The 26,090-nt window shown below is 43.8% G+C and overlaps 1 protein-coding gene across 10 annotated transcripts in view; it reads right to left on the reverse strand.

The window, feature by feature from the left end:
- Nucleotides 1-21,172: 21,172 nt before the first annotated feature.
- The window catches only part of Cdc27 (cell division cycle 27), a 47,436-nt gene continuing 42,518 nt past the window's right edge, over nt 21,173-26,090 (reverse strand). For 7 of the 10 annotated variants that reach the window (XM_051158847.1, XM_051158846.1, XM_051158849.1 and 4 more), the window contains 3 exons: nt 24,819-24,893; nt 23,278-23,434; nt 21,173-21,799 (listed from right to left, as the gene is read on the reverse strand). In XM_051158847.1, coding sequence (XP_051014804.1) covers nt 21,717-21,799; nt 23,278-23,434; nt 24,819-24,893 — 315 coding nt within the window. In that variant the 3' untranslated portion in view covers nt 21,173-21,716. Of the gene's footprint in view, nt 21,800-23,277; nt 23,435-24,818; nt 24,894-26,090 lie in introns of those variants that run through there. The other 3 variants (XM_051158852.1, XM_051158851.1, XM_051158856.1) reach the window with 1 other exon arrangement.

Consider the following 26,090-nt stretch of genomic DNA (forward strand, 5'->3'; position numbering starts at 1 on the left):
CTTAAATACTTCAAGTTAGACTATTCCATTTTCTTCAGTCATGGGTTTTCCATTCCTCTGGGAAGGAAGACCAGCCTCTCTTTAAAAGCCTCGCCAGGTAACTCAGTGGAAGTGGGGAGGGGAGGCTCCTCTAATTAAGAAGGGCCAACTCCCAAAGACCATGCATAAGTCAGTGCTAATAAGTCAGCACCCCATGGAGCACCCCCTTACAAAAGACTGTGACATAGTCCCATGAAATTGAAGACATCCAGCTCAAGGTCCAGCAACCTCAGCCCCGAGACTATATAGAAAGTGCGGAATCAGCCAGGAGTGGTGGCGCACGCCTTTTAATCCCAGTGCTTGGGAGGTAGAGGCAGACGATTGCTGTGAGTTCGAGGCCAGCCTGCTCTACAAAGTGAGTCCAGGACACCCAGGGCTACAAGGAGAAACTGTGTCTCAAAAACCAAAAAATAAATAAATAAATAAAATAAGATAAAACTTTACATATCTAAAATCTCTACAGAAAAATAGACATGGTATGTAGTAGAATATCATAAAAAGAAAAGCACAAATGATTAAAATTTTTGGGTTTTGTTTTGTTTGTTTCTAGGTTTTTTTTCGAGACAGGTTTTCCTTGTGCAGTCTTGGCTGTCCTAGACTCACTTTGTAGACCAGGCTGGCCTTGAACTCACAATGATCCTCCTTGCCTCAGCCTCGCCAGAGTGCTGGAATTATAGGCCACCATGCCAGCTCTTTTAAAATTTTTAAATTTCATTTTTTTCTATTGTGTGTTGGGTGTCCACATGCAATAACACATGTGTGGAAGCCAGAAGACAACTTTTTGGGAGCCAGTTCTCTCTCTCTCTCTTTTTAAGATTTATTTATTTATTATGTATACAACATTTGCCTGCATGTGTGCGCCTGCCTGTCAGAAGAGGGTAGGAGATCTCCTTATAGATGGTTGTGAGCCACCACGTGGTTGCTGGGAATTGAACTCAGGACCTCTGAGAGAGCAGACAGTGCTCTTAACCTCTGAGCCATTTCTCCAGCCCCCAGTTCTCTCTTTTTAACCAAGTGCGCCCTGGGGATTGAATTAAGATCACCAGGCTCAGTTGCAGAGACTTTATCCACTAAACCATGCTACCAGCCTCCTGGAAAAAAATTTCCTTTTTGGGGGGAGGGGCTGTTTTTTTGAGATAGGGTTTCTCTGTGTAGCCTTGGCTGTCCTGGACTCGTTTTGTAGACCAGGCTGGCCTCGAACTCACACAGATCCACCTACACCTGCCTCTCAGAGTGCTGGGATTACAGGTGTGCACCGCCATGCCCAACTTTCTTTGCTTCTTTCTGCTTCTTCTTTTTTTTTTTTTTTTAAGATTTATTTATTATTTCTACAGTAGTATCCTGCCCACATGTGTGCCTGCACACCAGAAGGCACCAGATCTCATTATATATAGATGGCTGTGAGCCTTTATAGATCGTTGTGAGTTGGGAATTGAACTCAGGACCTTTGGAAGAACAGACAGTGTTCTTAACCTCTGAACCATCTCTTAGGCCCTCTTTGTTTCTTTTTTTTTTTTTTTTTTTTTTTTTTTTAAGATTTATTTATTATTTATACAATATTCTGCCTGCATGTGTGTCTTCACACCAGAAGAGGGCACCAGATCTCACTACAGATGGTTGTGAGCCACCATGTGGTTTCTGGGAATTGAACTCAGGACCTTTGGAAGAACAGACAGTGCTCTTAGCCTCTGAGCCATCTCTCCAGACCCTTTGTTTCTTTTTTAAAGATGTATTTGTTTTGCATCAAGTATGTGCGTGGTGCACCCAGGTCAGAAGAAGGTCAGAACCATTGGAACCGGAGCGATAGAAGGTGTGAGCCACCACGCAGGCGCTGAAAGTCAACTGCAGGTCCTCTGCAAAAATAAGTGCTCCAAAGCACTGAGCAATCTCTCCCGCCCCCAAAAATAGTCCTTAAAGGAAAGAAAATATGCTCAACTTCACTAAAACACACATGTTTAAGACTGGGCTGGAGCCGGGAGTGGTGGTGCATGCCTATAATCCCAGCACTCGGGAGGCAGAGGCAGGTGGATCGCTGTGAGTTCGAGACCAGGCTGGTCTACAAAGTGGGTCTAGGACAGCCAAGGCTACACAGAGAGACCCTGTCTCGAAAAAAAAAAAAAAAAGACTGGGCCGGGATGTCAGTTCGTGCAACAGATTACAAAGAGGAACAGTACTTGCTAACATCTTGTTAACAACAGACAGGGATCCGGATTTTGTTGTTCAGCACCTGTTAAAGTACAAATTGCTTCAGGGCCAGAGAGATGCTCAGCACTTAAAAGCACTGGTTGTTCTCGTAGAGGACCTGGGTTTGGTTCCCAGCGCCCGAGGTAAGTCCAGTTCTCGGGGATCTGAGGCTCCCTTCTAGTCTCCATTGGCACCAGGAACATGATGCAGAGACACGCAGGCAATAAAGATAAGTGTTCCAAACTTTTAATTTAAATTATTATTATTATTGCTATTATTATTATTATTATTATTATTATTGCTATTATTATTATTTAGGTTTCCTTGAGACAGGGTTTCTCTGTGTAATAGCCCTGGCTATCCTGGAACTCTCTTTGTAGACCAGGCTGTCCTTGAACTCATAGGGAGTCTTTTAATTTTTTTTTTCAAGACAGGGTCTCTCTGTGTAGCCTTAGCTGTCCTGGACTCGCTTTGTAGACCAGGCTGGCCTCGAACTCACAACAATCCACCTGCCTCTGCCTCCCGAGTGCTGGGATGAAAGGTGTGTGCCACTACACATGGTGTCTTTAAATTTTTTTTAAATATTTAATTATTTTTGTGTATGGGTGTTTCACCTGCAGGTACGTCTCGGCACTGTGTTTCTGGTGCCTAGGGAGGGCAGTGGAGGGCCTCAGATACCCTGAAACTGGAGTCACAGAAGACTATGAGCTGCCATGTGAGTGCAGGGAATTCAACCCAGCGTCACCTGCAAAAGCAACCATTAGCTGCTGAGATATTGCTCCAGTCCTGTTTAAAAAAAAAAAAAAAAGTCTGAATTTTGGCCAGGCGTGGTGGCGCACGCCTTTAATCCCAACACTCGGGAGGCAGAGGCAGGCGGGTTGCTGTGAGTTCGAGGCCAGCCTGGTCTACAAAGTGAGTCCAGGATGGCCAAGGCTACACAGAGAAACCCTGTCTCAAAAAAACAAAAACAAAAACAAAAGTCTGAATTTTATTTCTGAGCTAGGGTTTTGTAGGTAAAATCTGATGGGTCAGAGAAAAAAGGATTAGCAGAGGTGATGGGACAGTTACTGTGACCCTTCCATACAGATGTGTGATAGTCTAGTCCATGAGAACAGAAGTTGAAAGATCTGGAATCAGTAGAAGTTTGACAAAACTCAGATGGTGTACAGGAGATGCATTACATGTGGTGCTGAGAAGCCAGCCCTGAGAAGTATGCTTTCTACTCAACCAGGAGAACATGGAAGTCCAACAGTGTGTGTTTAAATTTTATTAGTCTTCTCCATAGAAGTGTGCACCACCTAGGGGATAGAAGGCTGCCTGAGCAGTTAAAAGAACTTACTGTTCTTGCCGAGGACCAGAATTTGGTTGTCAGCATTCACATCAGATGGCTCACGAATACCCATAATTCTAGTTCCAAGTTTTGGTTTGGTTTGGTTTGGGTTTTTTGTTGTTGTTTTGTTTGTTTATTTGTTTTATGAGACGGGGTTTCTCTGTGTAGCCTTGGCTGTCCTGGACTCGCTTTGTAGACCAGGCTGGCCTCGAACTCACAGCGATCCGCCTGCCTCTGCCTCCTGAGCGCTGGGATTAAAGGCGTGCGCCACCACGCCCGGCTGGTTTGGTTTTTTTGAGACAGGGTTTCTCTGTGTAGTCCAGGACAGCCAAGGCTATACAGAGAGATCATGTCTGGAAAAAACAAAACAAAACAAAAAAACCCCTAAAACAAAACACCTCATGTTTGCAGGGCTATGGTGGTGCACTCTTTTAATCCCAACACTTGGAAGGCAGAGGCAAGCAGATATGACGTTGAGGCCAGTCTGGTCTACAGATAGAGTTCCAGGACAGCCAAGGACAGAAAAAGCCAGACTCAAAAAAAAAAAAAAAAAAAAAAAATTAATTCTAATTGTGTGGTACACACACGTAAGTGTATTAGGTGTGTTGTCCTATTGTTCTCAGCTTTATTGTTAGGACCCAGAGGAAGCCACACGAACCACCCAGACAGGGATCTCAGTTAGATACGGATGGTTTATTGAATGCAACACCCCAAGACTGACCATGGTCAGGGACACAGAGCGAACTTGGGAGCCAAACTGTGACCTTTCATGTTTCTCAGAGTTAGCTTATAGAGGCACAAAACAAAACTAGCTAACACAGGGGGGCGGGAGGGAATATGAGAACAGTGGAAACAAGGTTATCCAACTCTGACTCAAGTTATTTTTATTGATTAGACAAAGCAGTTCTACCTGACCTTTAGTTTGATTGGTCCCAAGTGGACCTTTAATCCCAGCACTCAGGAGGCAGAGGCAGGCAGATCGCTGTGAGGCCAGCCCGGTCTACACAGTGAGTCCAGGACAGCCAGGGCTACTCAGAGAAACCCTGTTTCAAAAAAAAAAAAATTCAATAGTCATTGTTTTATCACATTGCCACTATCATACCTTAGGCAAGTATTTAGTGACTATCTCTTAGATTTTTAATAATAATTCCTCTTAGAGTGCTGTAAAAATCAACACAGGCAAAGTCTTGGGCATCATCTGTTCTTGATAGTTTAGCTAATATCATTGTTGCAGGTCCTCAGGGCTTTGACTCTATCGGTTTAAATATAAGAGGTGATGAAGGAGCTATCAATCTATAAAGTGCTTGCAATGCAAGCATGTGGACTTGAGTTCGAATCCCAGCACCCACATAAAAGTCAGGCAAGGAAGCAATACTTATAATCCAAGCACAGGCAAACAGAGACAGAAGAGGTCCTGGGGCTTGTTGCCTGGTCAGTCTACCTGAACCAGAGAGATCCTGTTTCAATGAGGTGCAGAGCAGTTGAAGAAGACACCCAGTGTCAGGTCTCCATGTACACAACACACACACGTATGTGTATAGAAAGAAGTGAAGAGATGTACTTCTGAATCATGCAAAATACGAGCCCATTCACTTGTACTTATTTCCCTTTACAGTATCATATATATTTAAAATAATGTTCTCTATCCCTGCTGTCATGAATTTAGTTAAAAGACCCTTGTGCAGCCAGGTGCAGTGGTTACAGGTATGTGCCACTGCACCTGGCATCCCAGGACTTGGGAGGCAGAAGCAGGCAGATCTCTAAGTTCGAGGCCAGCCCGGTCTACAAAACAAGTCCAGGACAGCCAGCTCTACACAGAGAAACGCTGTCTCAGAAAAACAAAAACAAAAGACCATTGTGTGTTCCAGGATGATATTATACCCCTTTAATCCCAGCACTGGGGAGGCAGAGGCAGGTCAATCTTTAAGTTCAAGGCCAGCCTGATCTACAGATTGAGTTCCAGCTACACACAGAGACCCTGACTCTGAAGAGAGAGAGAGGGAGAAAGAGAGAGACAGAGAGACAGAAACACAGAGAGAGAGACAGAAGAAAGAGAGATAGAGAGACAGAGAAGAAGAGAGAGATAGAGAGACAGACAGAGGAGAGAAGAGAGACAGACAGGCAGAGAGAGACAGAGAAGAGAAGAGAAGAGAAGAGAAGAGAGAGAGACAGAGACAGAGAGAGACAGAAAGAGACAGAGAGAAAGAGACAGAGAAGAGGAGAGAGACAGAGAAGAGAGAGAGAGAGAGCAAGAGACAGAGGAGAGAGAGAGAGAGAGAGAGAGAGAGAGAGAGAGAGAGAGAGAGAGAGAGCTATTCAGTAGTGCTGAGTAAAATGCGCACTAACACAGTGATTCTGTTTATCCCTAGGTAATAGCGCAGCTCCCCAGGTGCTTTAAGAGTCCCAGCAGTTAGAGGCCCCTGACTTCGGCTCCAAGGCTTCTTTCTGTCTGCAATGCAGGGCTCACTGTGAAAACAGTCATTGAGCACCAGCTTTGAGCCCATAAACTGAGTGGGGTGCCTTGTAGGAGGCACGAAGTTCAGTGTGCTCACAAATAAGCCCTGGGGGAACCTGGAATGCTACAGACACAGGCTGTTTCTTCAAGGCTGGGAGCAGATATGGTTAATAGCCTGGTGACCCCTGCAATACGTGTATGGTCACACTGGATCCTCCCCGAGTCCCTGGGCATAATCCTGTTTTTCTCTTTTTCTTTCTCTCGTTCTTTCTTTTTGTTTGTTTGTTGTTTTTCTTTCTTTCTTTTTTTTTCTTCCTGTTTTTTGTTTTGTTTTTTCGAGACAGGGTTTCTCTGTGTAGCCTTGGCTATCCTGGACTCACTTTGTAGACCAGGCTGGCCTCGAACTCACAGCGATCCTCCTGCCTCTGCCCTCCCGAGTGCTGGGATTAAAGGCGTGTGCCACCACTGCCCGGCCCAAAACCCATATTTGTAGAAGAGGTCAGAAGCACTTTCCAGAGCATTTTGATGTCGTCACATCCAATCTTGATTTAGTTTACTTTTGTTTCTCAAGGAGATTTGTGTCTGCTTTATTGTATATGAGATTGAGTGAATTATCGTCAAAACGTGTTCACCATGCCTAGAATAAACCACTCAGCATCAGACTCCAGAAGTTTAATCCAGCACCAGCTAGTCATGATGAACTGAACTGCCTTCTTGCCACGATCGGTCCTCTGCTGGATGTCAGTCTGTCCTGCATGTATGAGACACAAAGATGAGCAAAAGCAATACAGTGACCAAGCCCGAGGGAAACCGAAGACAGTGACTAAGTAGCACTGCAAATTCCAGAAGTTGAGGGGTCAGTATATCCCTTTCTAGAAGGGCGGTAGTTCAGTGTGCTTTGGAGGTGACTTTAAGGCAGCAAGAGATACCAGCCCGCGGACATTTCAAAAAAGATCAGACGCTGCGGAGACGGCTCAGCCGTTAAGAATGCTCACTGCTCTTTTAGAGGACCTGAGGTCAGTTACTAGCACCCATGCTGTAACCCCGACTCCAGGGGACCCTGAATCTTCTCCTGGAACCCCTACAAGCACCCACATACATGGCAGACACACACACACACACACAAGTTTTAGTATAAATGGTTGTGAGCCATTATGTGGTTGCTGGGAATTGAACTCAGGACCTCTGGAAGAGCAGATAGTGCTCTTAACAGCTAAGCCATCTGTCTAGCCCTACAATTTTTGTTTTTTGGGTTTTTTGTTTGTTTGTTTGTTTGTTTTGGTTTTGGTTTTTCAAGACAGGATTTCTCTGTGTAGCCTTGGCTGTCCTGGACTTGCATTGTAGACTAGGCTGGCCTCGAACTCAAAGGGATCCACCTGCCTCTGCCTCCCGAGAACTGGGATTAAAGGTGTGAGCCACCACTGCTCGGCTACAATTTTGTTTTGTTTTGTTTTGATTATTATTATTATTTGTTTTTTGAGACAGGGTCTTTCTGTGTTAGCCTTGGCTGTCCTGAACTCACTTTGTAGGCCAGGCTGGCCTTGAACTCACAGTGATCTGCCTGCTTCTGCCTCCCGAGTGCTGGGATTAAAAGCATGTGCCACCATGCCCAGTTACAATTTTGTTTTAAAGAAAAATAAAATATCATTTTTTTATGCAGTCATAGGAACAAGGCTGAGAAAGGGTTTCAATGTGCTGTCTAGCACCCTGGTTTAAGCCTGAGGCAGGAGAAGGACGACTTGTTCACCACCAATTGCCTGGGAGTAACCCTCTGCTCTGCAGAATGAACTGCACAAAGCCATGTACATTATACTAAAAAAACTGCCATGAAGTCCTAGGACCAGTAAATACCCAAAGCTAACTACAGTGAAGCCACTAAGTGTTTCCCACTTTGGGGACCTCTTCCAGGGCATGTAAGTTACAGAACCCAGAACATCACGTGGCCCTCAGATAACAACTGTGCATCAAAAAGCAAAGTACTGAGTTTTTAGCTGCTGGCATTCACCTATCTCTTTTCTCCAATACTTATACTGGTTCTGAACCTGGGACTCCTAGGGAAGATAGCTTTTTGTTTGTTTTGTTTTATAAAAATATGTATTTATGGATTTGGAGAGATGGCATAGGGGTTAAGAGCACTGACTGTTCTTCCAGAGGTCCTGGGTTCTAATCCCAGAACCCACATGGCAGCTCATACCTGTCTGTAATTCCATGATCTGACACCATTACAGAGACACACATGCAGACAAAACACCTATGCACATAAAAAAAAAATAATAATAAGGCAAGGCATGCTGGTGCATGCCTTTAATCCCAGCACTCAGGAAGCAGAGGCAGGCAGATCATTGTGAGTTTGAGGCCAGCCTACTCTATAAAGTGAGTCTAGGACAGTAAGGGCTATTACACAGAGAAACGGTATCTCAAAAAAAAAACAAACCAAACAAAAAACAAACCAATCCAACCAACCAACCAAACAAACAAGAAACCAACAAAACTCAAAGTCAATAAATAATTAAATAATTAAAAAATGTTTATTTCGATTTTTATGTACCTGAGTGTTAGCCTGCATGTATGTATGTGCATCACAAGTGTGTAGTGCCTGAGGAGGCCAGAAGAGGGCATTTGATTCCTTGGAATGGGGATTAAAAATGGTTGTGAGTCATCATGTGGGTACCACTAACCAAACCCAGGTCCTCTGCAAGAACAGCAAGTACCATCTCTCCAGCGACCTTTGTTTTGGTTGTTTTGTTTCATTGTTTTGGGAAAGGGTCTGGCCATATATCCCTAGTTAATCTCCAACTCATGGTGATCCTCCTGCCTCAGCCTCTATAGGCTAGAGACCATAGGCATGCCCCATTGGTTCCAGATCTTTCTAGTCAGTTCAGTTGAGCTTTATTTTATGCACTAAAATGTAACAAGAGAGGAAGCCAGGCATGGTGGCGCACGCCTTTAATCCCAGGACTCGGGAGGCAGAGGCAGGCGGATTGCTGTGAGTTTGAGGCCAGCCTGGTCTACAAAGTGAATCCAGAACAGCCAAGGCTACACAGAGAGACCCTGTATTGGAAAACAAACAAACAAAGCAAAACAAAACAAAAAAGAAGGTGTGCTGGTTTGAATAGGTGTAAGAGGCCACACTCATGTCCGCCATTACAAGATGGCGTTGACAGCCTGTGCCCCAAACGGATAAACGGATAACCTGCGCGTGAGCAAAGGGACCTTCCACTTGTTGCGCTCTGCCTCTCCCGTGGCGTCATCTCGCCCGATGAGCAGCAGCCAACCAGGGACTGACACATCCTAAGCAGGAGGACAGTGTCCTATATAAGGGATGGGTTTCTTCAGTTGGGGTCTCCATTTTACTCGCTGTAAGCTTATGCTCTCCCTCTCAAGATGCTTAAGCTTTGCTGCAGAAGGATCCTGCACGTGTGCCCCGTCGGTTCTTGCTGGTGAGACGGTTACGCGAGTACACTCTGGTTGCCGAAACCCGGGAAACTTGACCACATCATTGTCAGCACCTTTCGGAGACCCCTTGACTTCAAGGAGGATTCAGAACTGCAGGGATAGGTAAGTTCGGAGAGGTATGTATATTTCTGAATTTCTGGGCCGATTCTAGGAGTGATATTTATTATTTTTTTACTTGTAAAAAATTTTCTAGAGGATGACAATTGCAGAAGGGAAGTAGAGGAAGGACAGGTCGCCCTAGAGAAGTTCAGGATAGCATGTCAGAAACCGAACGTAGTGAGAGGTTGGGTGCGGCGCAGAGAAAGGGATACCCGTAAAAGAAAGAAGCTAAAAACCCTCCTGTTAAAGGAGTGCAGTCCCCCTATTTCCCAGAAGGGGCATCACAAGGACTTTACCCATTAAAAGAACTTGAGGCATTAAATATTAACAGCTTACAAGCTCTGCCCTAATACCTCTGATAATGAGGCTCTTGATTCATCAGGAAAGAAATAGAGCTGAAGGAGGAGGCTGCTAAATATGAGGAGAAGAGATATCATCCAGATGAGCGAGGAAGTAATAAAAAAACCCTCCCATAACTCCTCTCATAGTGTAACACCCACTGCTCCTCCACCCTACGAACTACAGTCTGGATTTCTTTTGGCTGAGAAAAATTTGTCAAAAGTTATACAACATTTTTTCGTGTTTATGAAACAGAGAATGGGGGGCGAGTACATGCCCCTGTTGAATATAATTGATTAAAGAGTTGGCTGAATCTGTCCGCAAATACGGGGTTAATGCAAATTTCACCCTGGTGATGCTAGACAGAAATTGGTCAAACGGGCACATTAACTCCTTCTGATTGGCAAGTGGTAGTAAAAGCAGCATTTCCAGATATGGGTCAATACATGGAATGGAGGGCTCTCTGGTATGAGGCCGCTCAAACACAAGCCCAGGCCAATGCTCTTGCCCTTACTTCCTGACAGAGAACTGGACCTTGACTTGTTGACAGGTCAAGGTCAATTTACTGTGTTAAATCTAGATGATAAAGGCCATACTGCTGGCAGAAAGACACTATTTAGAGCCCAGCAGGCCAAAAGAAATGGTCAAATGGAAGGATGTTCTGAGTAACAAATGGAAAGGACCGGATCCTATTCTTATAAGATCCAGGGGAGCTGTGTGCGTTTTTCCACAGGAACCTTAGCGTTGTTCAGAGTCAGGAGAGATTTTGGTTTGTCAGCAATTATTGTGGGAATTGTGGCCGTCGCTGCGGTGGGCGCCTCAGTCACCGCCTCGGCCATGGCCCTATCCAATTCCGTCCAAACTGTGCAAACCGTCAATGATTTATCTGCATCTGTAACAGTGGCCTTGGACCGTCAAACTTCGGCTAACACTCAAATACAAGGCGGTCTTATGCTGGTTAACCAGCGCATTGATTTAGTCCAAGAACAATTGGATATATTATGGCAATTGGCTCAATTAGGCTGTGAACAAAAGTTTCCTGGATTATGTGTTACCTCTATCCAATATGAAAACTTTACCAGAGCAGCTAATCTGTCTAGGAGTCTTTCTCAATTTATATTACAGAATTGGACAACAGAATTCGAGCAGACGTTACGAGAATTAAGAACTGCCATCATTCAAGTTAATTCTACACGCTTAGACCTGTCGCTTACAGAAGGACTTTTTCGTCATGGATCTCTCCAGATTTCTCCTATTTTAAGGAATGGGTTAGGGTTGGATTATTTGGAACTGCGATCCGCTGCAGGTTGGTGTTGGTCCTATGGTTGGTCTGTAGACTTAGGGCTCAAGCAAAAAGAGACAAAGTGGTTATTTCCCAAGCTCTTGCTGCAATTGATAGTGGGGCCTCCCCCGATATATGGTTATCCATGCTTAACCAATGAGCCACTGTCTACTCAGCTCCTGCACCCTCAGAGTTCCCGCTCATTGCACGAGGTGGAGTGAGTAAGTCTCAGCATCCTTAGAGAGTTACTCTATGACTCTCTCTTGGATGCCTCATTGTGTTCTCAATATATGTGGGCAATGAGTTCTCCTTCCTTCCTTTCTCTGTGTGGCCTTTGCACTCGACTGGGCCTAGCTCCCATTGCACGTCAAAAGGCACCGTATCTCTATGTGCTCCCTATGGCCATTGCACCCCGCAGGGAAATTTGCCCATTGCACGCGGGCTGGCATTGGGTAGCACCCCTAATGTGGTCCTCGATCGGCTGGTTCTTAATCATGCTCCAGCCTTGATCGGACCACTTCCCTTTCCTAAGCTCGTTGCTGCCTTATTTAACAGAAAAGGGGGAGATATAAGAGGCCACACTCATGTCCGCCATTACAAGATGGCGTTGACAGCCTGTGCCCCAAACGGATAAACGGATAACCTGCGTATGAGCAAAGGGACCTTCCACTTGTTGCGCTCTGCCTCTCCCGTGGCGTCATCTCACCCGATGAGCAACAGCCAACCAGGGACTGACACATCCTAAGTGGAGGACAGTGTCCTATATAAGGATGGTTTCTTCAGTTGGGGTCTCCATTTTACTCGCTGTAAGCTTATGCTTTCCCTCTCAAGATGCATTAAAGCTTTGCTGCAGAAGGATCCTGTACGTGTGCCGCGTCGTTCTTGCTGGCGAGACGGTTTCGCGAGTCACAAATAGGAATGGCCCCTATAGAATCCTGTATTTGAATGCTTGGCCAATAGGGAGGGACACGATTAGGAGTTGTGGCCTTGTTGGAGGAAGTGTGTCACTGGAGGGGGTGGGGCTTTGAGGTCTCCTAAACTCAAATTCTGCCCAGTGTGGATTACAGTCCCTTCTGTTGTCTGGGGATCAAGATGTAGAACTCAGCTGAGCGTGGTGGCGCACACCTTTAATCTCAGCACTCCAGAGGCAGAGGCAGGTGGATTGCTGTGAGTTCGAGGCCAGCCTGGTCTACAAAGCGAGTCCAGGACAGCCAGGGCTCTGTTACACAGAGAAAGCCTGTTTCAAAAAACCAAAAAAAAAAAAAAAAAAAAAAGTTTTAATATCTTTGTAGACATTTGCCTATGTTCTTAAATTTTCTTTTGGTTTTGCTTTTACAAATTTAAGAGATTTTTAAAGTTTTATCATTATTTGAAAAGATAATTTTTTTCTTTTTTTCTTTTCTTTTCTTTTTTTTAGCTTTGTGAGGTTCTCATCAGAAGAAAACTTTGATTTGTAGTTTTTACTTTCTTTTCATTTTTGGTTTTTTGAGACTGGGTTTCTCTGTGTAGCCTTGGCTGTCCTTCACTGGCTTTGTAGACCAGGCTGGCTTCAAACTCACAGCGATCAACCTGCCTCTGCCCCTCAAGTGCTGGGATTAAAGGCGTGCGCCACCTCACTGGCTCTCCGGCCCTTTTTGTTTTTTGTTTTTGAGACAGGGTTTCTCTAACAGCTTTGGCTGTCCTGAACTTGCTTAGTAGACCAGGCTGGCCTTGACATCACAGAGATCTTCCTGCCTCTCAAGAACTGGGTTAAAGGCTTTCACCAGGCCAGTTGCTCTGTGAGTGAAGGCTTTATTCCATATTTTTATGTGATGTCACGGCCCCTTAAACTAGCCAATTAAGACTATTACTCGGGCTGGAGAGATGGCTAGAGGTTAAGGGCGCTACCTGCTCTTCCAGAAGTCCTGAGTTCAATTCCCAGCAACCACATGGCGGCTCACAACCATCTATAATGAGATCTGGTTCCCTCTTCTGGCCTGCAGGTGTACATGCAGGCAGAACACTGTATACATGTAAATACATGTAAAAAAGACTATTTACTAACTTATTATCTGTGTGTATATCTGTGTGTATGGACATGCATGTGGACATTCTCTCCTTCACCATGTAGAACGTGGGTTATCAGATTTGGCAGCAATTGACTTTACTCACTGAGACAAATTATGCTTAGCCTTGCCTGTGATGGTTATTCTTGGCTGCCAACTTACATTTGGAATGAACTAAAACTCAAAGATGGCGCACACCTGTGAGAGATTTTTTTTTCTTAAAGTGGAAAGATCTACTTTTAATCCTGGTAGGAAAACACACCCTTAATCCAGATTTTTGAGGTAGGAAAACCCACCTCTACTATGGGCCAAGCCTTCTTCTGGAAGCCTGTCCTTCCTGCTTGCTCTAGCTCGCAAGTCCATTCCCTTGCTGGCATTAGAACCCACTTCCTCAGGGTTCCGGTATACACACGCATACATAGATGTTTATAATTTCATTCTGTAAGCTGTTACTCTAGTGAACCCTAATACACAGTCTCCCCTACCCAATGTAAGGCTTTTGAGTGGGGTCGGAGAAGGATGACGTGCCTGCTTTTTTTCTTCTGGCATCCTTCTCATCACCCCTTCTTGGGATTGCTTCTGCTCCCAACACCACTTGCAAGCTCGCATATTTTTAGGCTCTTTCCCTGGAGCCAAAGCTTAAGGGCAACAAAGTCCAATCTGTTCTCTTGCTTCCGCTTTTGTGATTTCCACTTGTTCTTCCTGGAGACTCTGTACTTTCCTCAAGTTCTTTTCTCCATCCTGCTGGGTTCCCTGGGACTTCTGCTCCCTTGGCCACACCCACAGGTTATTGTGCTGGCCAAGTGAAGTCTCAGTGATTATTGTAAATTAAAGTGGTAAGGGCTGGAGAGATGGCTCAGAGGTTAAGGGCACTGGCTGCTCTTCCAAAGGTCCTGAGTTCAACTCCCAGCAACCATATGGTGGCTCACAACCATCTGTAATGAGATCTGGTGCCCTCTTCTGGCCTTCAGAGGTACACGCAGGCAGAACACTATACACAATAATAAAAAAGTACGCACTGTGTATTTTTCATTGTATTTGGTTATGATTTTAAGTTTCTTATTCTCTGACAATTCGATACACATATACAATGAACTTCAGTCACCCTGCCCCACATTACTCTTTGATCCCTCCTGCTGCAGGTGAATGTTCTAATTCATGACTTATTGGAGGGTAAGAGATTAATAACCAGGCTGCTGCTATTCTCTACCCCTTGAGGTCTCAACAAGCTTTTCTTTCAATATAGTGAGGTAAGTGGTAGTGGCACATGCCATGAATCTCAGCACTCAGGAAGCAGACACAGGTGGATCTCTGAATATGAAGAGAGCCAAAGCCACACAGAGGAAAGGCATGCACATCTGGAGATCAGAGGACCAACTCCAAGACCCACTTCTCTCTTTCCAACATGCGGTCCCAGGGATTGAACTCAGGCCATCAGCCTTGGCAGCAGGAGCTTTTTTTTTTTTTTTTTTTTTTTAATTTTAACCACTGAGCCATCTAACTCCAAACATGGTTTTCTTTTTTCCTTTTTCTTCTTTCCTTCCTTTCTTCCCTCCTCCTCCTCCTCCTTCTTTTTTTTAGTTTTTTCAAGACAGGGCTGTCCTGGACTTGCTCTGGCCTCGAACTCACAGATATCCGCCTGCCTCTGCCTCCCAAGTGCTGGGATTAAAGGCGTGCGCCACCCCGCCCGGCCCTTCTTTCTTTTTTAAAGAATATAACTGGCTGTAGAGGTGGATCAGTGGTTGAGAGCACTGGCTGCTCTCCTGGAGGACCCAGGTTCAATTCTCAGAACCCACATGGCAGCTCACAACTGTTCTCCAGATGCAGACTTGACGGCCTCTTCTGGCACAAAGGGGTATCAAGAATGCATGCGGTACGCAGGCAGGCAAAACACCTACACACCTAAAATAAAAATAAAACTTAGAAAGATTTTAATTACTTGCTTACTAGTTTACTACTGGTTTGTGTGTCTGTGTATAGGCACATGCATGGCAGTCAGAGGGCACCTTGCAGGGGCAGATGCTCTCCCCTGGATCCTGGGACTGAACTCAGGTTGTTAGGCTCAGTGGTAGGCTCTTTTACCTGCTGAGGCATCTTGTTGGCAACCAACACACTCGTAATACAGATACATTTCAGGGTTGAGTCGTGATGGAAACTACTGAACGTTTCCAAGAGAAAGGATATGGCCAATGGTTATGATGAACAATTGGAGTGGAACTGAATGTTACAAATAGGGGTTGGTATCAGCTGAAAGAGAACAGTAAGACGGGGGCTCTGCAGAGATGGCTCGGCAGGAAGAGCACTTGCCGGCCAGGTGGCTCACAACTGCCTGAATCACAACTCCAAGAGCTCTAACACCCTCTTGTGCCCTCCAAGCATACTGCACTGGCATAGTGCGTGTGCATGCGCACGCGTGCGCGCGCACACACACACACACTCACTCTCTCTCTCTACAAAAGAAAAACTAAGAACAGTTGTCAGGTGTTGCCTTGTGTGTCTCCTTGCTCAGAGATGTCTCAACTGACAAAGTAATGGAAAAAAAAAAATCAAGCACTGTCATGCACGTTCTTTGGGTGTTATGCCAATCCAGTTATAAGTTCTAGGTTAGGGGCCACAAAACCTCGCCTATGAAAGCAACACCGTAAGTATCAGGTATGGAGGGTTACAACTATAATCCAGCACTTGGGAGGTGAAAGCAGAGGGATCAGTAGTTCAAGGCAATCTGGTCCCCATTAAAGCCAAAACCAAAACAGAGGCTGTAAAGAGCTCAGAGGTTCAGAGCACTGGCTGCTTTTGCAGAGGACCAGTGGTGGAATTCCAGTTCCAGGCGATCTGATAGCTTTTTCTGAACTCAGTGGAGCCAGGCATGTACCTGGTACATAGACATATATGAAAGCAAAACACTCCCATACATGAAGTAATAAAACAATTGCTGGATGTGGCAGCACACGTTTTTAATCCCAGCACTCGGGAGGCAGAGGCAGGCAGATCTCTGAGTTTGAGGCCAGCCTGGTCTACAGAGTGAGTTCCAGGACAGCCAGGGCTACACAGAGAAGCCCTCTCTTGAAAACCCAAAATAAAATAAAGTTTTAAAGTCATTAAAACCATCCAGAAGCAGAGGCAGGTGAACTGCTGTTTGAGGCCAGTCTGTTCTACAAAGCAAGTCCAGGACAGCCAAGGCTACACAGAGAAACCCTGTTTCGAAAAACCAAAAACCAAACCAAACCAAAACAAAAAATCCAAAAAAACAGAAACCCAAAAACCAAAACAACAACAACAAAAACCAACCAAACCCTCAGACCATGAACACCAAATCCCACAATTCTCATAATGACCATTAAAACTTTGCAAGACACAGGTTGTGTGAAATGACTCAACTTTATCACTGAAGAAAACAGCCATAGACAGCGTGTAAACAAACAGTAAAATTGGTAGCAGTAGACAACTGTTTCAGATCAAAAGTTCACTGTTCTCCATGGAACAGCGATGGGGGAACAGCTCATCAGTTTTGTGTATCCTTTCCATTCGGCTAATGCCAGAGTATCTGCAACTGGTTTTAGCTTAACCAAGCACTACTGAGTCGGAACACCTAAGATCTTCACAAAAAAAAAAGTCCTGCCAGGTTGCTAAAGGCAGATTGTATCTTATTGTACCAAGGAGAAGAAGGTTCATATTCCATTCAAGTTAATTGTTCAACACCACTCAGCTGGTGATGGGTAAGACATGCATTCTTACCTCCTAGTCTAGTGCTCCGTGGCCATGGAGATGGCTCAGCAGAGAGAAAATGAGAAAATGCATTTGCTGCCCAATCTGACCATCCATGGGACGTACATGAGCAGAGGGAATGAACTCCAACACATTGTCCTCTGGCCTACACACACACACACACACACACACACACACACACACACACACACGGACACGGTGGTGCACAGTTGTAATCTCAGTACTCAGAGAGACAGAGGCAGGCGGATCTCTGTGTTCAAGGCCAGCCTGGTCTACAAATCGAGTCTACGTAGCCTTGGCTGTCCCGGAACTATGTGAACCAGGCTGGCCTTGAACTCACAGAGCTTGCCTGCCTGTCTCCAGAGTGCTAGGATAAAAAGGCATTGGTCATTATGCCCTGCACAAATAAAAATTGTTATTTTGTTTATACAAGAGATAGCATTTTTACTTTACTTTGCTCTTCACCATGTTTAGATGACAGGAAGTCCCTTGGACCTGCCCAGCTCACGCTTCCTTGCTTCTGTGTCGCTGTTCTTCCTCCCAATCTGAAAAGACCCTTCTGTTCTCCTTTTTTTCAAGGTAACCTGAATAAATACAAGGTTCGCAAACTAGTGTAAAACCTCCAGACCAGGCAAATCGAAAGGAGGGTGTGGGTGTGCCTGGCGGATCTGGGTGTGTTCTCAGGCCCAGGGGCCCAGCTTCCTACCCTCTTCTCCTGACTCTTCCAGCGGGAAGGGAGGCTTGGGCTTGAGGGAGTGCAGGGTAGTCCAAAGAAGACAGCCAGGAGACAAAGAACTAGGCTTTAATTCACCACTAAGTCTGGTAGATTTAGTCTAGAGCCAAGCTGACAAAAGGAGAGGTAGAGAGAAGCCTAGGAGAACGGAGAAGAGGACAAAGGGACAGCCCCACGACATCTCCCGGGCAGCCGTTCTCCAGGGTCTGTTAATTCACAGGATGCTTTCAAGTGTCCAAAGGGAAACAGAATAATCACACCTTTCGGCCAAATGAGGTTTTATGGTTTCTTTCTGGAGACAGGAGGGAGTTGCTTCTCCTTATTGGCTGGCCAAGTAAAACTGGCTTCTCCAGAGAGGAGCTGACTCAGACAACCCCGCACGGTCAGTACGTTTACAGGCAGTACTCACTATGTAGTTAAGGACGCTGCTTGTTCCTCTAACTCCCAAGTGGCATGTGGCGTCATGACCAGCTTGCTCAGGGCCCTGGGCTCTTTATTTTTGGTAGTCCTGAGTTCGAGTTTGGGAGCTTCCTGTATGTCAGGCAAATGCTCTTTCTTTGGGATGTACATGACTGTGGAGGCCGGAAGGCAACATCAGGATCGCTTCAATCACTCAGCTCCTTTTTTGAGGTAGTATCTCTTTGAAACTGGAGCTCACTGAATTGGCCAGGCTGGCTGCTAGGTAGCCCGTGAGATCCTCAGGTCTTTGCTTCCCAGAACTGGGGTAGTCACATGATGCCTTCCCAGCATTTTATATGATGCCACCATGCCTAGCTTCAGATCACAAATTACAGCACAGAGGCTCCGTGCCCCTGAGGGAACGTGAGAAGTGACCCCACTGAAGAACGGAATGTTAACTAGTTGACCTGCAAAGTTGCAGCTGCTGATAGAGGTTCTGCAGTTTGAAAATAATATATTCTAAAAATTACCATTGTTTTTGTCATAATATTTATTTTGAAATTTCAAATAATACTAAAAAGGGTATGAACTTTAATATATATTAAAAAGTTTAAGTAAAAATTAGAGAAACATTGTCCTAGGCTTTTGTAGAACATAAAATGTGATCTTTCATCACTATGCTGCTGTGACTCAGTATAAAAATGCAGATGACACAGCTTTCTTACACAGCTTTAACACCTTGATTATAAACTGCTTTCAAAAGTAATTTATTTGGATTTTCCATATCTTTTAATGAACTGTAAATATATTAACAGAAAAGACTTTCCCCCCAAAGACTATACAATTTCTGAAATAAGTCAGGGAAAGCAAAAAGAAGACACAAATGTACATTGTTTCAACGCAAACAGAACACACATATCACACCCACACTTGCATTTTCCCAAAATAATGGGCCATCATTTTTCTCAGTGAAGACCCACACTGTACTCTGGCTAATCCGAGACTTGGAAACTGTTGTCTTCAAAAAGAGTGTTTTAATAGACTAAACACTGGTTATCACTGAGTTTTTGTTTAAGGTACAACAGCAGCATGGTTCAAATGTTACTTGCAGTTCTTGGATAAAATAAAAAGAATTTTAAGTAATGAGACACAGAAAAAGTGAAGAGACCTCCTTTCATTATTTTGAGTAGCATCTGTTTTCCTGAAAAAATATTCTAACTTTCTAAAATCTTGGTGTAATAACCATTTCCACAAGGAAAAAGAAATCCAATGCTCTAATATACTTTTGTGTGTGTGTATATTTATATGTATACATATGTATAGGTGTGAAAAAAAGCAGAAGTACTTAGTATTCTTAATTTCCTTCAAAGCAAAGTCTGAAATTTGAAACAAACATTTGGCTTACCAAAATGTGTTTCTGTTTGATCCCTATTCTGTGAAAAGAAAAAAGTGAAGAGGAAAAAGAAGAAAAAACAAAAAGACAAAAAGAGAGAGAGAAAAAGAAAAGGAAAAGACCAAGAAAAAGAAAAATAAACCTAGGAAACAGTTACTCTGTGGAAATAAGGCTGCAATATCTAAATGATGTTAAAAGCAGGTGTGAGGAAAACAAGAAAGCAGGCCAAGTGTCCACATCTCTCAGCCAGCCACTGCCACAACTATCCCTCTATCCTTTGTCTTAAAATCAGTACCAGAAAGTATCTCTGGCACAGGACATAAATTCGAACTTAAAAAAAAAAAAAAAAGATAACGTTCTGAGCTTAGCTTTCTCTAGGTCTGCAACAGCACCCAGGGCAAAGCTCTATGAAACTCTAGATCTGACCGTGTAATAGACATGTATGTATATAGGTGGCTTATGATTTGCTACTTAAAAAAATAAAAGAAAATTCAACTTTACATAACCAATGAATAATAAAATGGAATACCTGTTAGAATCGAAGTGCTAGCCTATGGGAATTTTTAATAATATTCATTTTATTCCCAACTTTCCTCTTTCTCATAAATTATTTCTTTTTAAACTTCACACATACATAGATTTAGGCAGGAAATTATCTTAAATCCTTCCTGGCGCCTACTAATACCTAACCCAAGACTTTGACTTGAATTTGTTATGGCATCTAACTCACATCTGGATGAGGTGATTAAGTAACTGACAGGAAATGACAGAATCTACAGGCTAAAACAGTTTTCCACATCTTTTGAAATCCACCTTATTTTCACAGGTTAACTGACAAATACAAGTAACCAGTGGGTACGTTTTTCCTTCATCAAATAATCCAAAGTATTAACTGCAGGCCTGTAACTCATAAGAAACTATAATTTGTTATATTCTGACATTGGCACTTAATAAAATGTTAACTAAAGTTTCTCTAATAAAATCTCAATACATTACAATAAAGGAGATACACAATTTAAAGACTTTAAATCTGTTGCTGTGAAATTCCAATAATTCCCATTTTATATGCATAATTAGATCTTTAAAATTGTGGCCAGTCCCCAAACACTCCAACGCATATTATGATGAACTCAGGAAGGATTTGTCTCTTTCATAAGAAACTTTTCCCTAGGCTAAAAATCTTCAGTATCGTAAACCCAATTAATTCCACTCAGCACAAGTTTGGTGACTCACAATGCTGACCGTAATGTGCAGCAGAGAGAAGAAAAGAAAGGAAGTGACCTCAGCAAAGGTAACACACGGTCTTGCACTCTACTTTCACACCTAGAAAAGATGCAGACTCACAGTTAGGTGCAACCCCAGCTATATTAAGGCTTCTCTATCATGATCTCCAACGTCTCTCTAGTGTTCTTGTACTGATCCTTCTGGTAAACACAAGTGGTTGTTAAGGGCCTGGTTGTGGCTTTTCAGGGGAACCACTCTGTCATCTGTGGAGGCTAGAGGCGGTCCCATGGAGCTCACAGAGAAGAGGCAGTATCGTAAAGACCAGTTTTAAAGTTTGCAATACAACAATGATCAACACTTTGAAGCAAGATGAATAAATTAACATTCTTGGTTAGACATTAAAGCATTCTTGCCAAGAATAAGTGTACACTGTATGGAGGGAGGGTCACACAGGCCCGTTGCATCTGCTGTAGGAGACACTGCAGGCTTCAGGTAAGCTATGTCCCTTGGCAATGAACATTACTCTGTTATAGGCAATGTCTTTTATTGTTCCATCTGGCACTTGCTAACACCATTCTCCCAGAACCTAGATATGAAGGTCAGTCACTGTTTATCAGGAACAGAACCAAATAAAAAACAGAATTTTGGAAAAAATGACCAGGAAATTCTGGTTCACCATCATTTCCATATCTAATGGTTCCTTCAAGATAAAACATAACTCTTCCTTCCATGATAGCTTCCCAACTAAGGAGGTTTAAGAAAAAAAGAAAGTTCCCCACCCTTCCCCCCAATTGTCATTCATACTGGTAATAGAGCCAGTCCTGTTAGCAGCTGAAGACTGCACTGCCTTTCACTCCGCGCACAGTCAGGGTCCAATGAAAGTGGCACACGCATGGTCTAAGTGACGAATGGTGACAATGCCGGCTCAAGAGTCGCAACTCAGTGTATGGAGGGACAAGGAACATGTCAGCACTAGCCACCCATCCAACTGTCAAAGTCTCATTTTCAGAGGTTAGAATTCATCACTTTCCGCTGCATGAAGCTGTGTGTCGTCTGCATCGGTCATGCTGCTCTCTTGGGATTCATCTGTTCCCACTATACAAATGGAACAAAAATGTTAGGTATGGAACAAATACAATGTGTTGGTTCACGAAAATAAGGAAAATTTCATTACACTCAGGAAAAAACAAACAAACAAACAAAACAAAAAAACCCAAAACCCCTACCTAATGTAATCTATCTTGTTTTTTAAGATAGGGTTTTCCCATGTAGCTCTGGCTATCCTGGAACTTGCCCTTACAGACCAGGCTGGCCAACTCAGAGATCCACCTGCCTCTGTGCCTCTCTCCCCCAGTGCAAGCGCCATTAGTTCTGTATTTTATATAACATGCCTGGAAGTTAACTTCCTGTGTTTAACCTTTTAAAATAATGATACTAGTTCTTGGGGACAGAGTCTCATGTACCTCAGGCTGAACTTGAACTTGCTTGTAGCCAAGGGTGACCTTCCACTTCGGATGCGCCTCCTGTACTCATATCCTATGCTAGAATTATAGGCACGAGCAGCACCCCATCTGGCTTATGAAGTGCTGGGATCAAACCCAGGCAGGACCTTGTCCATATTATAGACAAGAACTCCACTAACTACGTCACATTTCTAGCCTCCTCCCCTATTCCTCTAACAATTCTGTATTCCTACCCTAGGAGTGAGACATTAAAACAGCTACAGCAGCACCATCCATAAAGACAGCATTTCCAATACCTCCTAACACTAACTTACCTTTGTGGACGGTACCAGACAATTACTAAAATATGGAATGTAACCTTCAGTTTAAAAGAATAGCACTGAGAGGCTGGAGAGATGGCTCAGCAGTTAAGCACTGGCTACTCTTCCAGAAGACCCAAGTTTAATTTCCAGCACCCACATAGCAGCTCACAACTGTCTTTAACTTTAGTACCAATGGCTCTAACACCTTTACGCCAACGCACACAAAGTTAAACAAACAATCAAAACAACAACAACAACAACAACAACAACAACAAAACAGTACCGAGATAATAAATTTTACTTAAGGATGTTCAATAAGTTTTCTGGAACAAAGACATCTAATCAGAATTTATCTTAGAAAAATTCTCCAAGTATTAATACATATACTTATTAATAAATGTGTACTGATCACTCATCTCAATTTTTTTTTTTTTTTACTTGCCCAGGAATACACAGAATTTAAACAACTAATTTTTTTGGTTTTTTGAGACAGGGCTGTCCTAGACTCACTTTGTAGACCAGGCTGGCCTCAAACTCACAATGATCCACTTGCCTCTGTCTCCCAAGTGCTGGGATTAAAGGCCTGGCTCAGAGTAGCTTTCTTTTTTTTTCTTTTTTGATTTTTCGAGACAGGGTCTCTCTGTGTAGCCTTGGTTGTTCTGGACTCACTGTGTAGACCAGGCTGGCCTCGAACTCACAGAGATCCGCCTACCTCTGCCTCCCAAGTGCTGGGATTAAAGGTGTGCGCCACCACGCCCGGCTTCAGAGTAGCTTTCTTAAAGCTACAGATCTTAAGTATGATACTCACTGATCTGTTCCTCTTGGGTTATTGGTTCCTCATCATCTGGTAGGTAACGCTTGTCAATTGCTTCTTTAATCTGATTATTGGCTCCTTTAGGATCTAAATCCATAGCCCAAGAGAAATTCATCAAGGCGAGATGAGTTTGACCCAACTTCTTGTAAACCTACAAACAGACAGCAGCACTAAAGTCAACTGTAAAATCTGACAACATGCATTATGTTTCTGGTCTTTGAACTCCACGTCCATTCAGGTGAGAGAACATTTTTATCTCACACACACCTTCACCTTAGCATTTAAGTGCTTTTCTTTATATAATCAGGTATTATGTTTCTGTGTTTTTGTTTGTTTTTTTCCTCTGTGTAGCCTTAGTTATCCTAAACTCATTTTTTAGACCAGGCTGGCCCTGAACTCACAGCAACCCGCCTGCCTCTGCCTCTAGAGTGCCGGGATTAAAGGCATGCACCACCATGCCCAGCTGTATTTTTGTTTCTTTAAAAACACAGAAATATTATATGTTTTTGCTTTAATCCCAGGTGTGGAGATATAGGGCAGTTTGCCTCCTGTTCTGGTGGAGGTGTGGTTTTGCCAGCTGTAGACAGTTTCTGTAATCGTGTGGCATTTGGAATTCTGGCAACTTTTCAGATGGTAGATTAAACGCTAGGGCCCGGAGAAGAGGGGTAGGTTGTTGGTTGGTTGCTATTTGTTAAGTAGTCATGCAAAAAAAAGAAACAAGCCGGGCTGTGGTGGCGCACAGCCTACAAAGCAAGTCCAGGACACTCAATGCTACACAGAGAAACCCTGTCTTAAAAAAAAAAGAAGAAGGAGGAGGAGGAGGAAGAGGAGGAGGAGGAGGAGGAGGAAGAAGAAGAAGAAGGAGGAGGAGGAGGAGGAGGAGGAGGAGGAGGAGGAGGAGGAGGAGGAGGAGGAGGATATTCTAATAGCAAAGATCAAACTTGCTCCAAGGAGCTCAAGGCCCTTAAACAGCAGGAAGAGGCTAAGGATAACAACGCCCCCTTTCCCATCCATACTTTATTCAGATCTCTTTCCTTTCCTTCTGTTCTTTTTTTCTCTCATATCTAGTGTTAGGGAGTGGAAAGGGAAGAAGAAAGAAGAATTCACCAAGTAGGTAATGCAGGTTAAGACTGCCTGCAGCTCTTCCAGAAAAGCTAAGTTCAGTTCTTGGAATCTACATGGCAGCTCAAAACTGTCTACAACTCTGGTGTCAACAGATCCAACACCCTCTTCTGGCCTCCACATCCTTGGAATATATCAATAAATAAAAATAAATTTGTCCTCTGTCCTTCCTCTGCCCCTGAAATGGTTTCTCTGTGTAGTCCTGGCTGTCCTGGAAGTTGCTCTGTAAGACAAGGCTGGCCTTGAACTCAGAGACCCACCTGCCTCTGCCTCCCCAGCGCTAGAATTAAAGGCACGCACAAGGCGTGCACTACCATTGCTTGACAATAAAACATATCTTTAAAAAAGGGAAGGGAAAGAAATTTAGTATTTGTTACAAAGTTGCAGCACAAGACCAAGGCCCCAATTTTTACCTTTCCTATTAAGAAGTAAACGAGAGATTCTTTGGGGACAATCTGTTTCAGTTCTTCAAGTTCTTGTAAAGCGGACTGAAAAAATGAAGAGAAAACTTAAGAGAATCAAAATCTTACAGAATTCTGACAAAGCAAGTGCAGTTTTCCAAATCATCTTAGGAGCTTATGAGCACATCATCAATGTACTTTGCATTGCATTAATTTCTCATGGTGAAAATAAAATACATAAAAATGATCTGATAGTAAGATTAACAGATGACAGACATTCACTAGAGAACACTGAAACATACACATATACGACCCCCCCCCCTTTTTTTTTTGAGACAGGGTTTCTCTGTGTAGCCCTGGCTGTCCTGGACTCCCTTTGAAGACCAGGCTGGCCTTGAACTCACAGAGATCTGCTTGCCTCTGCCTCCTGAGTGCTGGGATTAAAGGCGTGCGCCACCATGCCCGGCACATATACCACTCCACCATGCCCGGCACATTTACCACTCTTTACAGAAGCTGCAAATGGGGATAATCCTTGCTTTTGTCACCAATTTTCTTTTCTCTCTCTTCTCTCTCTCTCTTTTTTTTTTTTTTTTTTGGTTTTTCGAGACAGAGTTTCTCTGTGTAGCCTTGGCTGTCCTGGACTCACTTTGTAGACCAGGTTGGCCTTGAACTCACAGTGATCCACCTGCCTCTGCCTCCCGAGTGTTGGGACTAAAGGCATGCGCCACCATGCCCAGCTACCATTTTTCTTAAAAAACAACAACAACAACAAAAAAAAACCAATCACATTATATCTAGAAATACATGAAAGTATTTTGAACATAAGGCTTCAGAAAGCAGTACCCAGAACTCCACATGTGCACATACTCCTTCCTCATATACATAAAGAATAAGTAAATATAAAGATATTTAAAAAGTATTCACCAAGTCATCTTTGTATGAACATTTCGGCCTGGTTGGGAATGCAGCTCATAGTAAAGAACCTGTCTACACTGCGGAGACCCTAGGTTCAATCCCCAACACTGCAAAGGTTGATGGGTATGTGCCTGAGGAAGACGACACTCTATCACAAGGCAGTAGAAACAATCAAGGCATTTAAGTAAAAGTATGGCCTATTTTCCTTTTTTCTTCTTCAAGACAGGGTTTCTCAGTGTAACAGAGCCCTGGCTATCCTGGAACTTACTCTGTAGACTAGGCTAGCCTTGAAACTCAGAGATTGGCCTACTGAGTGCTGGGGTTAAAGGCATGCGTTGCCGCTGCCGCCACCACTATCACCTGACT

Source organism: Acomys russatus, chromosome 16 (assembly GCF_903995435.1).
Source record: "Acomys russatus chromosome 16, mAcoRus1.1, whole genome shotgun sequence".
In the NCBI taxonomy this organism is placed as follows: Eukaryota; Metazoa; Chordata; class Mammalia; order Rodentia; family Muridae; genus Acomys; species Acomys russatus.